Source organism: Gallus gallus, chromosome 1, assembly GCF_016699485.2.
Source record: "Gallus gallus isolate bGalGal1 chromosome 1, bGalGal1.mat.broiler.GRCg7b, whole genome shotgun sequence".
Lineage (NCBI taxonomy): Eukaryota > Metazoa > Chordata > Aves > Galliformes > Phasianidae > Gallus > Gallus gallus.
Window position 1 is genome coordinate 153,874,224 of NC_052532.1, and position 16,055 is coordinate 153,890,278.

The window sequence follows — 16,055 nt, forward strand, 5'->3', positions numbered from 1 at the left end:
ACTGCGTCGCTTTGAAAACCGCTGTGACACCTCAGCGCTGCTGTGGCTGAGGCCGACGCACCTGGCGCAGGAGGCGGAGGACGGACGCAGGGAGGCGCGGGGCGGGCGGGCAGCCCCCAGCGGGGCAGGAGGAGGGCGGCGAGAGGGGCGGGAGGCGCGGGTGGGGTCTGGCCGTGACGAACGGGTCGGATGCGGGCCTATGTTTTAGAAAAAGGGGGGCCCTGCCCCGCCGCCTGGGTTTTAGCCGCCGGCTTTGGCTGCGCCGCTGACAGCCGCCGGGTCCCTCTGGCCGCGGCGCGGGGCGAGTGGCGGCAGCCGGACGGGGCGGGGAGCGACCGGCGGAGCGCGTTTCCCTCGCTCGGCAGCCGCAGCCCCGTAGGCGGCGGGCGGGGAGACCCGGCCGGACCCGACCCGGCCCGGCAGGGGGGAGCGGAGCGGGAGGCGCGGGAACGGAGCGGTTCCTCCCGCTCACGTTTTTTCCCTTCGCTCCGGCGGCGCTCGCTGCGGCCCCGCGCTCGCTTCCCGTCGCCGCTCACCGCGCGGCTCGGGGCCATGCCCGCCGCCCGCCTCTGGCTGCTGCCCGCCCTCTTGCTGCTGCTGCTCGGCCGCCGCCCCGCCGCCGCCGAGGGCGACGGAGCCCTGCGCCCGCCGGCTCCCGGGCGGCTGAGCCCTGCGGCGGACGACCGAACCCCCCCGACGGCCGCACCTCCAGCGCCGCGCGGAGCCGAACCCAACGCCTCCTGGGCGGCAGCGCTGCCCCAGGGCGGCGGGGAAGCGGGCAGAGGGCGGCCGCGTTCGGGTTCGCTCCCGATGTGCACCGGGCAGACGGAGATCAAGGAGACCTTCAAGTATATCAACACGGTGGTGTCATGCCTGGTGTTCGTCCTGGGCATCATCGGCAACTCCACGCTGTTGCGGATCATCTACAAGAACAAGTGCATGAGGAACGGCCCCAACATCCTCATCGCCAGCCTGGCCCTGGGTGACTTGCTGCACATCATCATCGACATCCCCATCAGCGTCTACAAGGTGAGACGGGGGGGGGGTACACGCCGGTGGCAGAGCCCGCCGGGTGCAGTGTGGATGTGGTCCCTTTACAGCCAGACGGGCCCTGTCCTGGCTGGAAATAAAGCAGAGGTTTGCACCTGGAGGTGGGCGGGCAGCAAAGTCACCTGGAAGCTGGCACTGACCTAGGGATGAAGGATGGTCGGGCAGCAGGTGAATGCTCTGTGTTATAGAGTCGTAGAATCATGGAATGGCTTAGGTTGGAAGGGGCCTTAATGCCCATCTGGTTTCAACCCCCTGCCTTGGGCAGAGCTGCCACTCATTAACTACATCAGGCTGCCCAGGGGCCCATCCAGCCTGGCTTTGAACACCTCCAGAGATGAGGCATTCTCAGCTTCTGTGGGCAGCTGTGCCAGCACCTCACTGTCTTCTGAGTAAAAAATTTCCCCCTAACGTCTAACTTAAATCTCCCCTCTTTCAGAAAGAAGCCATTTCCCCTTGTCATTCTATCGCTCTCTGCCTATGTTACAAGTTGGTCTCCTTCCTGCTTATAAGCTTCTTTTAAGTACTGGAAGGCACATCTCTCCTTCTCCTGAGGAACATAGGGAAGGCACAGAAGTGGGTACTGCTCAGACCCATCTGTTCCACTGGGACAGGGCTGGTAGTGTCGTTCCTCACAGGGATCCACACAGTCAGCATATAGGGGCTTTGAAATGTTTGTTCTGTACATGTTGTGATGGTGGGTGTGGTGGTGTCCCGTCCGGAGCTGTGAGCTCTTTCCCATTGCTGCAGCGTGAGCTGCAGGACATAGCCACACCTGCTGCTCTCTGTTCTTTAATGTGATGTGGCTTGGCACAGGAGTACTGTCTGTCCCATCTACCAGCTTGAATAGCATGTGTATCCTTATGGATTCACTGTGCGTGTGAATCCAGCCTCTAGTGGGATAAGCACTCTGGAAGGGGATGCTGGAAAAATGGCACCTTCTGCCTGGACACTGTGCAGGTCCCTGAGCACCTGCTGGGGAGGTGGACCAGATGACCTTTTAAAAAGCTCAAACAAGTCTGATTCTTTGATCAGCTGCTGCATGAAGTGAGCAGAGCCTTCATCTCTCCCTTCTCCTCATACGTGTGGTTTAAAGCTCTGGACTGCGTTGCTTTTATCTTTGGAAAAACCTGTTGGAGGGACAGGTTTCGAGTTTAGTCCTTTGTGTCTGCAGTGATGAGTTACAGAAGCTGCTGAGATGGGAGAATGCTGGATCGTAGAATCATAGAATGGCCTGGGTTGAAAAGGACCGTAATGATCATCTAGTTTCAACCACCCTGCTACGTGCAGGGTTGCCAACCACTAGAATATAGAATAGAAGGATATTTTATCCTTCTGAAGTACTGTAGTATTGCCAGGCAGGAAACATAGAGCTCATCCTGGTTGCGTTGAATTCCTGAGCTCGGTGATTTGGGTTACGTGAGAGTTCCTCAGTTTGTAGTGTGTTTCCCATACGGCGTGTTTATCATAGTTCTTGTGAGAGCTCTGTGAGTCTGGAATTCACGAAACAAAACAAACTGTTGTGAAAAACTGTATTTTTCTAGAACAGGCGAACCACTTTGTTTCCCTTCTGTTTTCAAAAAAGAGTTTGGGGGTAACAGTTGCTCAGCACGAGACTTTGCAATCTCAGTGACAGTATTTCAGAATTAAATCAGTGATAAAGTGCAGTGATACGCTGCTGTCCTTATCTTGATTGAGTGCCATCAAGTATATCAGCGTGCGTAGGTTGGAGTGGGAGGAATAAAGGGTCAGATGCAAATTGGTAAATATCATACCAGCTGCAAGCCCGGGGCTTTGTTGTGCTGGGAGGATAAGGCTGGGAGCTGAGCAGTGGCTCACAGGTGCTGAATCTGCTGCGTGGCTGCTGGTCTCGGTGAGCAGCCCGTAACGGAACTGTGTTATCCATCAGAACCGCGAGTGAAATATTGGCTGTTTTAAAACAGGACTTTTAAATAAATGTGAGTAAATATGAAGGCAGACCTTATATATGAGCATGTGTTCAATTTAAGGTGGTAGCTCTTTTTCTCATCAATTCTGCATCCATTTAATTCCACCCACAGAGTGCCCACGGTACAGCAAAGCACTGGCTGCCGTAATCACCCAGCAATGTGGGAAAACAAAGGCTAGCAAGGACGCAGTTTGTAAAACAAGTGTGCTTCGCTGTTGTAATTTGCAAGCTGAAACAGTTTCCAACTGAATGAAACAGATGTTCAGAATTGCTACCAGATCCTCACTTAGCCAGTGACATGAACAAGAATGTGAAAGGATTTCTTCTGATAAATGCCATCGGCTTCCGTAACCGCTCTCGGAGTAGAGAGCATGAAAGTGTCCCTGAGCACTTTCAGACAGATCTGTAAGAGAGAACTCAGAATTCTCACTAGGAGCATCATTTTATTAGCTATTAAATGCGATAACTGCAAAAGATATCCCCTGTGAGGATTTAAGTTAAGTGAGTGCTGTCCAAGGAGCTGAAAAAATACACAAATGAACGTTTACATCACTCATTTGAGGGTGTCTGAAGAGAACCAGATTTTTGTATACTGTGAGATAAATGCGGTCCAGTGTGTAGCACACTAAGTAGTCCATTGCAGCTGATAAATGTGATGATACGTACGGTAGAAGATGGGAAGCATTGGAATCCTTCACACAATCGGCAAAACGGATACAAAATTAGGGAAAGAGGAGCACTGTGTTTTGGCAAGCAGAACCTGGAAGGCATTTCAGCTTCCAGGGTCCTGAGAAACAAGCTGGCTTTGGCTGTATCCCCAAAACTGCAGAAGTGAAGTAGAGAAAAGCCTGAGACTGTCATTCTGCAGCAAGGTGCTCTGCCAAATTGCTGCCAGTTGTAGCGGTTGCAAAGATGCTTTCATGCCTAAGTCAGCTCCATCACCATGTCTTTGTTCAATGTTAGATTTTCTCTTTAATTTCCTAGACTTTCTCTTCACTTAATCTATGGCAAATCAAAAGCAGTGGCAGATTGTCCTTCTGACACTACAGATCTGGGAGGCTGACACTCAGCTTCCCGAACTGACAAAGCTGACAAGTCTCTTGTGTCAGATACCAGAACAACATCCGGACAAACTTAATGCCTTTCTACAACTGTAGCTCTACTTCTCATGCGTATATCTGTCGTGATATCAGAATACGTAGTTTTAATAATTAATCAAACTGTGTAACACCCTCCTTTCTCTTCTTACGCCGACCTCTCCCTCTTATTTTTAATATTCATTCTCATATATTAAACTAAATTTATGGTCATGTTCCAATGGATTTTTAACAGGGGAAAGATCACAGCGTTCACACACACTTGTGTGGCTTTCTGAACTCTGGTTATCAATCTACTGTGACATAAGTAAATGAGGAAGAATGTCTACCTGGAAATACTGTGACAGATTCCTTTATCGCAGAGTGCAATTTAAGAGTAGAGGAAAATAATTTCAGAGAAGGAGAAATTGGTGTTTATCCAAGAAAATGATCAAAGGCCAAATTCAGCTTTTAGGGTGTTTAGTTGCTTTAGGATCTCTCCATTGTCAACGAATGGAGGTTGTAGGCACTTGGTAAATCATAGAATCCTTGGAGGTGAAAGGGACCTTCAAAGGTCATCTCATCCAACTTGTAGGGACACCTACAACTCCATCTGGTTGTTCAGAGCCCTGTCCAGCCTGACCTTGAGCGTCTCCAGGGACAGGGCATCAACCACATCTTTGGGCACCTGTTCCATTGTCTCACCACCCTTACTGTAAAATCCTTCCTTAAATTCAACCTAAATTCAACCCTCTTTAAGTTTGAAACGGTTTTGAATGGTCCAGCAGAATAACCTATCTGGACTCCACAGACGATGGGGATAACTTTGTTCTGTAGTTAGAAGGGAAGAGTCTACACTGAGATCCGATATACGGAGTAGCAGTAATGCCTGTATGGTGAAAGGGCATGCAAGCAGTTTTCATTATAGGTCTCCAAACCAGAGTACATTAAACAACATCAACATAGATTTGTAAATCTAGAGTAAGTTTTTCACCGTGCACACATTAAGTATGCATACATTCACTTAAAGGTGCGTGTGACATATTTCCAAACAAGTTTTTGTATTCTCACTTGTTTGGTTTTTTTAGCTCTGCTCTGCATTTATGCTCCCCAGTCTGATAGCAGCAGAGCTTTCTTTACGGTTACTTTTGATGCAGTCCTTACACTGGGTTTGTGAGACTGCAGGAACTTTCGAGTTTGACAAGACATTACAAGGCTTCTGTCATTTTCAACATGTGTGTGTGATATCGTTTCATCTTAATTCAGTCTTTTGCTTTGTTTTTTTTTCCAAAAAATACAGTTGGTAAGCAAAATTTATGAATAAAGGCACATGAGAAAGAAAATAATCGTGTCACACATTGAGACTTAGTCTGTTTATTGGATGGATCCGTAAGACATTCTTAGCTTAACTATGGAGAATGAAATTAATTTTCTTGTCTGAAGAGAAGATCCCATTCTGACATATGAATAAATCCTAATTATTGTTAAATACTTGTACATCTTGTAATACTGTCTGGGTCATCTCTGACCATAAGCTTAATTTCCTGGGCAAACATACGTTGTGGAAAATGCTTGCTCCTCTGAAATACTGAGAAATCTTTATTCACCTGACCTCCCTGTCTAAAAAGTGAAAATCTGCCAGTTGTTTCACAGATGCAACGAAAGGTGTTGCTTGTGAATTAGTTGTACTCCTGCATGCCTGATTTCACATGTAGCTCTGCAGTTCATAAATACGAGTATCAAGTCCTACCGCACTGTGAACTAGACTTAGTGTGAATGCTCGGCCAGGAGGAAGTAAGTTCTGCTTTGCATTTCCATGTGCATTCGTTACTTCAGATTAGGACAGAGAGGTAAATAAGCGCACACCTTGCTGCTACTTCATGTCTGACTGTGGAAAGCCAGCAGTGGTGGGCTGGAGCTGTGGCATCAGCCCTCGGGCTGCTGGCTGCAGCCGCTGGGCCAACAGGAGTGGTGTATCACTCTCACATGCTGGGATATTCCATAGCAGATTGCTAACATCCCTCTCTTCCTACACAATCAGAAGGAAGCAGGGCAGGAACTGTAACTTGCAGGTGTGTCTCTGAGTCACAATATCTCTTGGGGCTACTTTCATTGCTGAAAACTGAAAACTTTCACAATCAGCTGAGGCTCAGATCTGTGCCTGGCCTGAGAAAGTATTCGCTAGGAGTGCGTCAGATGTAGAAACAGGGATTGTGATAGAATTCGTTCATTTCAATTTAATTTCTCATCATTCTGCGTTGTGCTATTTCATAAAATCACAGAATCGTTTTACTTGGAAGAAACTATGAAAGGTCATCTAGTCCAACCCCACTGCACTGATTGTCAACAATTCTGTGTGTCTTAGCAGCTGTAACTGCCCATGCAAAACAAGTCACAAATAAACACTGGAAAATGCCACTTCGAATACAGACAGTACATCCAGTGGTAGAGTTCTTTTGCCATTTTACTTTTCAAAATGCAATATTATTTTTCCTTTTCCTGCCATTTGGCAGTATGTCATGACTCAGAGTTACTTGTCATTTGTAAAATGGGACTCTTGTTACACATACCCTGCCATGAATCACAAGAAAATTGTTTTGTCCATATAAAATTGTATTAGACTGTTGCAATACAAAATAAAGAATAATCTGTTGTTCTTGTCTGCAAACGCTTTATAGCAATTTCTTACTGAATACTTCACAGAAGTTTTTGCTATACTTTCACATCAGTGAAAAGTGTAGCAAAAAAGAAAAGTGTATTCACATCAGGCAGTGTTTTGAAGAGATGGCAATACAGAGGACAAATAAACAGCAAGGAAGCATATGTAATTCAGTAGTTAAAATACTTCTTCCTTTTTCTAGCTGTATTTTCAAGCTTTTGCTGCAAAGTATATCATTAGCTACTTGCAATACCATGGTAGGGAAATGGATGACTCATGTGTTTAAATGCTCAAATTTCACAATACATCAGCTGCAAGAGATAAAGGACATGCTTTTCCAATCCAAGGCAGACAGCTGTGCATCCATTCTGCCTCTGATTCAAAAGCTGGCTGAATGCGAGTAATATTTTGATGTGATGCTAAACCAAAACTAATTCCCCCTTTCTCTCAGAAGCGCACATTCACTCATGTGCAATCCAATTATAATCCAGCCGTATGGCTCCCAAACTGGAGCTGGCTCAAATCCAGGCGGCTTGAAGCACAGGTGTGACTGTCTGCACCTGAGAGATAAGCATTAGCTCTGGGAAGTCTCATCCGTGGCTAAACGGTTATGATTTTAGGAAGAGAAAGAGAGGGAGTGTCTTGTACAGACACCAGCTAGCTGTAGCTAAAATTCTTTGGTAGGATCTGTCGACAGAAACTTGATCAATGCTCTGGATTTCTGTTTGGTGAAGAACAAAATATTTCCATTTAAACATGTTTTTTTATGAATCAGTTCTGATTTAATATATACAAATGTACAGTGTACAGTAGATAGTATAAAGAAGTGTACGATGCACTTTCTATTAAGTCTTTGATTTCTCTAGCAGCTTGGTGTGTGGTAGAGTGGAGATTCACTGGCTAATTGGTATTTATAAATTAGTCCAGATGTCATTTGATTCTTTAGAGTGTACATTTAGAAAACCTGTAATTATTCACATTGCATTTTTAATAGGAGTTTGTTACTCTCATCCCCTTTCAGCAATTAAAAAGAAGTCTCAGGGAGAGGCTTTGCTGAAAATACTTTAATTACAGTCTGAGTTATTTTCCCACATCACAGAAGCAAAACATACTGTACAGTCCTTACAGCCTTCTCCCTACTTCCTCTGCTTTATTGCTTTCCATGAAACTCAAGAAACATAAATCCTTAGAATTTATTTTTCTGCTTTGTTTCTGCAGAAGCATTACACTCCTCATCCAACATAAGGACATCATGGAAAAAGTAGATCAAAGCAGGGTTCTATTACAATTTTCTTACTGCTGTTCTTTCAAAGATCCCATTTCAGCATATGACTAAAGCAGGGTTTTGACGGTATTCTGGTCACTTCATAGAGATTTTCAAAAGCACATGGTCATGAAATGTACTTAGCTTTCTTCATGTGGAAATAAAATGATATTTAAATTATACTAGGGCTGTTGAAAAACTTTCTGGCCCATGTAAATGGTTACCCTTAGATGCATATGTAGGTGTGCTTGAAGACTTCCCTAGTCCAAACTAGTATCAGTGGGCAATGCTGTGGTCATTTTGATGTTCATTTCAGTCATTTTGATCCTCAGCAGAATCCATGTTACGTAGTGATCTATTTATTTTCTTACATTCCCCTTAAAAAAGATTTCTGAGGGGGCCTGAGCTCAGGGAAGGATTTTGTAATCCCATTCTTCTTCCCTCTCTTTTTACATGTTGAAGTCCTCTCTCTGCAATAGATCCAAAAGGCCTCATTTGAAGAAAGTTATGAAAAACAGATCTGTAGAGATGAGCTTAGATAATGTAACTAATTACAGAAACTAAAAAGGTTTACTTTTGTATAAAACAATTGCGACTATTTCTTGGCATAACCCCTGTTCTGGAGAGCCACATTTTTATGAGGAATTGGAAGATTTGGCCGTGGCTGTGATGTGTTTGAGCTATTAAAGCAGCTTGCAGCGGAGTACAGAGATTAAATATTTCTAAACTGAAGCTACAGGCAAACAGTTTATAGCTTCAGCCATGAGGAAAGTGCTTGTTCTCTAAATCAGTAAGTCTTGTTCTCTAAATCAGCTAGAGCGCAGCACTGGGGATTTGTTAGAAGATTTCTATGCAAGTATAAGACCCAAAGTGTAGTACTGGAAATTATTGGTCAATCACAAAACTGATCAATAAAGATCTTCAGTACAGAATCGTCTGATCTACCTTACGTGCTGTGAAATGTTTACATCAAACAAGTTGGTTGTGTTCCTTGAGAGGAAGGAAGGAGGACCCTCAAGAAGGCCCCTCATGGTCAGCAAAAAACTGTGGGACACATTGCCCTCCAGTGTCACCCATCGTCCCAGCTGAGGGAGCTTCAGCACCCATGTTTCAAATAGCCCCCACCCCAGGTGTGCAGCTGTTGTGTCTCTGTTCCAATCAGCCTCGAGTTATTTTCTGTATTTCTAGTAATGGAGAGTTACTTGCAGGAAAAAGCCATGAACACTCAAGTTGGATAAAACCAATATGAGGAAGAGGGAAATCCTCACTTTTTCACCATAAACACCGAAGCAGTGAAGTTGGAAGCAAAATGAGTTGAATTTGCAGGCTTGAGGAGTCAGGATTAGACCTTTACGCATATTCATGCTCTGCCTGTGGCTGTGCTGCTACTGTTCAGTTTTTAGGACATAGGTCTCCTTTTTGAAATGGTTCTAATTAAGTTTTACAAGCTGGAAAAAAAAATAGAGAAAGACAATACATTGCATCTAAGGGAATTATTTTTAAAAAATTATTCATTTCTAATGGCTGTTTTCCTTTCACAGCTACTTGCAGAGGACTGGCCCTTTGGTGTCGAAATGTGTAAATTAGTGCCCTTCATTCAAAAGGCATCAGTGGGCATCACAGTGTTGAGTTTGTGTGCCCTCAGTATAGACAGGTAAGACCCATTTTTCCATCAAACTCTGTACTCTCTTAAATAAGGGCATTGCCTCAAATTCTCTTTTCCATTCAACTAAGAAGCTGAGTTTAAAAGCCATTTAAACCCGATGGCTTCTCTTTTACTTTGTGCCTTTCATCTGCAAATGTATGCTGTTACTTCAGGTACCGAGCAGTTGCTTCTTGGAGTCGAATTAAAGGAATTGGAGTGCCAAGGTGGACTGCTGTTGAAATTGTACTCATCTGGGTTATATCGGTGGTATTGGCTGTTCCTGAAGCTATTGCATTTGACATGATAACAATGGAGTACAGGGGAAAGGATCTCAGAATCTGCCTGCTTCACCCCACACAGAAAACATCCTTTATGATGGTAAGACACCAGAGTTGGGATCACAGCTCTCTGGAACAGTTGCTTCAACCTTCCCAGCGTTCTGTGGATCACAATGTTCCAAAGTGTATGAGAAATGCAGTTGAACATGTTCAAATGAAATACTGGCAAATTTCTAAGTATGTTAGCTAAATAAGCACCTTCAGAAGACTGTCTTTTTGTGAGTTGAGGATGCCTTCTTGTCCTGTTTTCTCAGCTGTAACATACACCTTATATGGATATTCTTTCAGGACAGACTGACCAATTTGTTATAGTACAACGGTTGACTCTTAACAATGCTTTTTTTTTTTTTTTCTTTTTCTTTTTCCCTCTTCTAGTTTTACAAGAAAGCTAAAGACTGGTGGCTGTTCAGCTTTTATTTCTGTCTGCCACTGGCTATCACAGCACTTTTCTATACTCTCATGACCTGTGAGATGTTACGAAAGAAAAGTGGGATGCAGATTGCTTTAAATGATCACTTAAAACAGGTAAAAATTTATTCCTGACAACTTTGTTGACTTTACTGCCACATCATTGTCTTACTCTTTTAAGACAACTTCAAGATTACTACTAGGGAATACTTCATAGCAGTAGTGCTAATAAACTCATATATGTATCAAAGCTGTTAGAAACCTAAGAAGTTCAGTGATGATCACAAGATGCTTGTTCTTATCTGCTGTTAATACTCCAGATTTTATAGGCTTTATTTCTGTATGATAATGAGAGCTGGGTATTTTGTGATTAAAACTAAGATTATCCCATGATATAGAAGGTGGTGCTGTAGAATTGTTAATTATTTTGAATTAATTTCGTGCCAAGCCGTAGTAAGGTTATCAGTGTATCAGAACAAAACGCATTACAGAATACATTCCAAGTTTGTAGTGCACCAGAGGGAAACATCATGTGTCATGAATTGAATTCTAAAAACAGAGAATTAATTTACATTTGTACTGTAAAATATATTTGTGATCCATGCTTTTCTAATAGCCTTTTATTTTGCATGCTAATTTGCAATGGTGGTGTAGATAAGCATGATCTTCTTACCTTGATAAAGCTATAATTTCGATCTCTTAGAACCATGAAAGGAAGGACTGAGATCAAAGTGCAAGAAAATGCAGTTGAAAACAAGCTGGCCTTTGAACGTGATTGAGCTGATGACTATCTTCTTCATTTTGATTTAAAAGACTGTTTTTATGTCTGTGATTTTTCATATCATTACTCATACTTCAGTAAATTAGAGATACGGAGAATTGGTGCAAGACATCTAAAACAACAAAGAACATTAAGTACATATTCCAAGAAAATAAAGTACTCTGATGTTCTCCTAACTCCTATTTTTATAGGGATTTTATTTTATTTTATTTTAGTAAACATTTGGATATTAGAAGGGAACAACCATCAAGAGAGACTCAATAACTATAATGTTGTTCTTTCCAATTTTCATTTTCAGAGACGCGAGGTGGCCAAGACTGTGTTCTGCCTGGTACTTGTTTTTGCCTTGTGTTGGCTTCCACTTCATTTAAGCAGAATATTGAAACTCACTATTTATGATCAAAAGGACCCCAATAGATGTGAACTTTTAAGGTGAGACTACACAAATAAAACATATGTGCTGCTGGCATTCTCCATAAGCATACTTGGATTTCCCAGTGAATTAACTTGCTCTGTATGTCTGAAGTTTTCTTTCTTATCCCGAGCATTCGTGTTTCACTCCATTAACTTTCAGGAAATTATGAGGAAGCCCACAAACAGAGGGCTTCTATCCTGTTTGCCCAGTCTTTTCCTGATCCCTTTCGGGGCTGTCATTCTGTCTTGTGACATTACATGGATGTGGGGGAAATTCTGTCCCCATTTATTTTCCCTTTTGACTAAATAGATAGGATTAAATCTATGAAGAAAATGTTGGGAATATTTCCTCCCACAAGTTAAGGCGGCTGGATCTTTTGAAATTACTTTCATGAGAATGGTCTACTGATTCAAACTTTGTCATTAAGCACAATCATTACCTGCATGAGTTAATCCTATTGACAGAGGCCCCTTTACTATCACATTTAATAGTTCTTCTTTGTTGAGTATAGTGGAATCCAATCTTGATAACTGTAAACATTTTACAAGAAAATGAGAAGTCTCACTTACTTTAATTTTCACACAGCTTTTTTCTTGTAATGGACTACATTGGCATTAACATGGCCTCACTGAATTCCTGCATCAACCCAATTGCTCTATATTTGGTGAGCAAGAGATTCCAAAACTGCTTTAAGGTAAGACACTGTTGGGAGTTGCACCTCTGGTTAAGAGATGATGTCAGCTGTAAAATTCATTCTCTAACATGGACATGGAGTGTTTTAAACCTTCATTAAAGTTTACTTAAAAATTCAGTTGGGTTATGGTAAGATTCTCACCCTCTCCCTCTGAAGCTATGTAGAAAGGTATTAAGGATTCACAGAGTTAAAAAAAGAAAGCAATATAGCATAACGTGTAATAAACCCTCCTGGCACCATGCTCATCAGGCTACATCATTTCCTAGCTTGTCCTGGCGTGCGGCCACTTTGAGAGCCCTGACAAAGCAGTCTCAGGCTACTCTGCAGTGATTCATGTAGCCATATTCTCTGCAACCCAACAGAGGGGACACAGTGACCCCGTGTTCCCCAGATCCTGACTGAGCACTTGGTTCCATAGGCACATAGGTAACAAAGAGTGTATGGGTATTCCCTTGTCACTTTCAAATGCCAAGGCAAAGGCCTGATCTGCTCCATTGTTTTGTCATGGTCAAATAGCCCTGGGCACTCATTCTCCACACAGGACTTCAGGCTCTGGATTGCAGCCCTTCTCCCATCAGTCCTACAGCCTTACAGCCAGCCAGATCTACCATGTCTGCTCAGAAAATGTCTAGATCTGATGTCCAGCAGCACCAAACAGCACCAGTGTTCTTTGAGCTTTTTTGAGGCTGCTCATTGTCTTCAGACAATGAGGTTCTGATCAAGATTTTTACTTTGTCATGGAGAAATTCTTATATTTTTCTTTTGTTGCAAAGCATTTAACAGTTGATCACTGCTAGGCCAATTGGCTAGTTGTGTAAATTCTTCAGTGGCTATATTTTTCTATCAGATGTCAGTCAGCTCTACGTCTAGTACTCTAGTAGTGCTGTGATATCTCCCTCATACTTACAACACATTGCAAAAGCTTTAAGTGTTGGCCTCATCTTCCCTGTCTACATTGCTAGCACTCTGAAGGAATAACTGGGTCTAAGAACACACAACAAATGAGGCCCTGATTGTGCAGAGAGGAAAAGCCTGGGACAGGAACCATGTAATACCCCCTCGTGTCAAGACCACAGGAGGACTTTCAGAAGTCAGTCTGTAACATCAGGAAAAGGACTGAAGTACATTTGCTACAATTTGTGTAGTTTTTCACCATTCTCCTATTTAGTTCTCTTTTTTTTCCCTCTAAAAATGAACTAAACAGTGCTCCATTTAGGAAGTACAGATTACTCTGCATGATTTTTTTACAAGAAAGTTTATGAAAGAAAAGAAGTGATTTTATTTTCGGATGCATGTAGAATCGCAGACCAGACTCAAGTGGTATGTATGTGGCTGGAACATGGCTCTCTCTGCCATCCAGTGCTCAGGTTTCTGCAGCTAGTTGTGATCTGAGCAGTGCAGAGCAAAGCCTTATTGCTTTTGGCTTATACTGCCATGCCAAAATGGGAGCTTACACACTATCTCTTTCCTAGAGTACCGCTGAAGAAGGGCATTGTTTCCATGCGTTCTGCAACATGTGCGAAACACAATGATGCTAGATGTTCATTGTTCGTTCCTTTTATTTTTACAGTCATGTTTGTGTTGCTGGTGCCAATCCAAAGATCTGTTGTCCCTGGAGGAAAGACAGTCGTGTTTAAAGTTCAAAGCTAATGATCACGGATACGATAACTTCCGTTCCAGTAACAAGTACAGCTCCTCATAAAGCAGGCATAAAAAGTATATTCTCATATATTGACACTGGTGCCTTTTGAAGAAAAAGTGGCAATTACTTTTAATGAGACGGTAGCATTCAGAAAACTCTAGTTTTGTTTTTGCACAAAGAAGACTTCATAAAAAGAATTGCCCAAAATCTGCGTAACTCTCAAAATCATCAACATTTATAATGTTATCATTTATAAAACATGAAGAAAAGCATAAAAAGTCATTGTTAGCACTTGAATCCTTCTCAATCAGCACTTCCGAATGATCCCTACTTCCTGTATATTAAATCATCATTTGTATTCACTGTAACAGTTGTAGGAACTGGAGTCACAGTAATTACTAAGCAGTATAATAATATAACTTTAATTGGGTCAAAGCCAGTATTATGTGTAACTCAATATATTATCTTTTATAAAGCAGATTAACCAGCATCACTGTTGTTTTGTTCTTGGTTTTTTTATTTTTATTTTTAAATAAAACCTGAAATTGTTGTAATACAAGTTTAAATGTAAAGAAGTAGAACTTTTTATCCGGGTTTTATAGAAGTAGTTAATGAATTATTAAAAGATGCAGTCAAATTGAAAGTGTATTTCTCTCAGATGATTGTTTTTACCCATTATTGTAGAAGGAAGGTCCAAGGTCCAAGGCCTGTATAAATACCATTCTGTAGCCTCTTTGGTTATTCAGTGCATTTAGCAGCACTTGGGTATGGTCCTTTTGAATGTTTCCATGTTATTTGTGTTGAATGGCAGAACTGAGAAAAACACATAAAAAGCAATAGCATAGATTAATAGATCCATACAAACAATGGCTAGCATTGGAAACTACCAACTTTTAACTGAAAACGAATTGGTTGTATCCCTTTGTAATGAGAGGGCATTCAGGAGCCCTGACAACTTTCTCAAGATACTTTTGAGACAATCAAAGCTGCAATTGGTATACTGTCCTTCAGAAACAGCAGGTGGAAAAAAAATGTAACAAAACAAAACAGCATGAGAATTTGAACATTTGTTTTCGAATGGATTTAAGTCTTCACAAAGAAAAACAATTCACAAATTGTACTTCAAAAGAGCAGTATTATGTAGCACACTCAATGTTGTTTTAAAATGTTCTATTTCGGTAGTGCCACGTTTATGGGTTTAAGAAGATGTGTGATTAGTTTCTGCTTCTGTAAATAGTTTAGTGAAGCTTAATTATAAAGTATTAAAATATGGGCAGGACCCTGTAAAAAGCAGAAAGATAAAGATGCCTGTAGTAAACATGATGTGCGTTGCCAGGAGCAATACACATTTCATACATACATAACAGGTCATTCTTTGGCTTTTCATGTCCTATGAATTTGTTAAAGATGTACCCAAAGACTTATTAACATACTTTGTGCACTAAGGCATGAGTCTTTCAAGAATAAAATATCATATAACATGCTTTTATAAAAGACATTTTTTCAGCAGGCATGGTATTTTATTGTAATAAAATTATTTATCAAAACTCAGGATTTTTCTTTTTAATTCCCTAATTTCACATATAAGGACTTTTACCATTTTTGTCCTGCCTTAGCTTACTTTAGATTTTTTTTTTTTCAATCAAGTGCCTTAAATATGATTGGGATGAAAACAGTTGTCATAAAATGTTCAGCTGATGTTTCTTTGGATGAGGTTCATCTCATCCAAAGTTGAGGTAGTTGATACCTTGAAGACAACTGAAAACAGGAGAGGCGAACCCCATCCTTAGTGTTGCTCCATCGAGATTTAATAAGTTTATCTCTGTATAAACAAGCTGAAGACCTAAGCACATGCATTTGAGCATGTTTCTGTGTATGTGTGAGTGTGTGTATATGCATTTGTTTTCTGCCATTAGGTTGCTGTTACCACCTTTCTTGCAGCACAAACATCCAACTGCTATAATACTGAAATTCTGAAGAACAAAACTTTTAATACATTCATATTTACAAAACACTTATGCCTTCGCTTTCATCGTAACTCTGGTGGTAAGCCATGACTATCACTTCACCCTGCCTGCAGCTTTTTTCTGTGAAGTGTGTTTGTTCTGTTAAGAATGGATAATCAGTTAAATCCTAAG

General features: G+C 42.0%; 1 protein-coding gene across 1 annotated transcript; it reads left to right on the forward strand.

Annotated features, from left to right (window-relative positions):
* Positions 1–240: 240 nt before the first annotated feature.
* Positions 241–14,564, forward strand: EDNRB (endothelin receptor type B). Its single transcript, NM_001001127.2, has 7 exons — positions 241–1,029; positions 9,536–9,648; positions 9,813–10,017; positions 10,353–10,502; positions 11,465–11,598; positions 12,167–12,275; positions 13,846–14,564. Exons 1-7 carry the CDS (start codon positions 553–555, stop codon positions 13,975–13,977), a joined length of 1,320 nt encoding a protein of 439 aa, NP_001001127.1. The 5' UTR covers positions 241–552; the 3' UTR covers positions 13,978–14,564.
* The last annotated feature ends 1,491 nt before the right edge of the window (positions 14,565–16,055 follow it).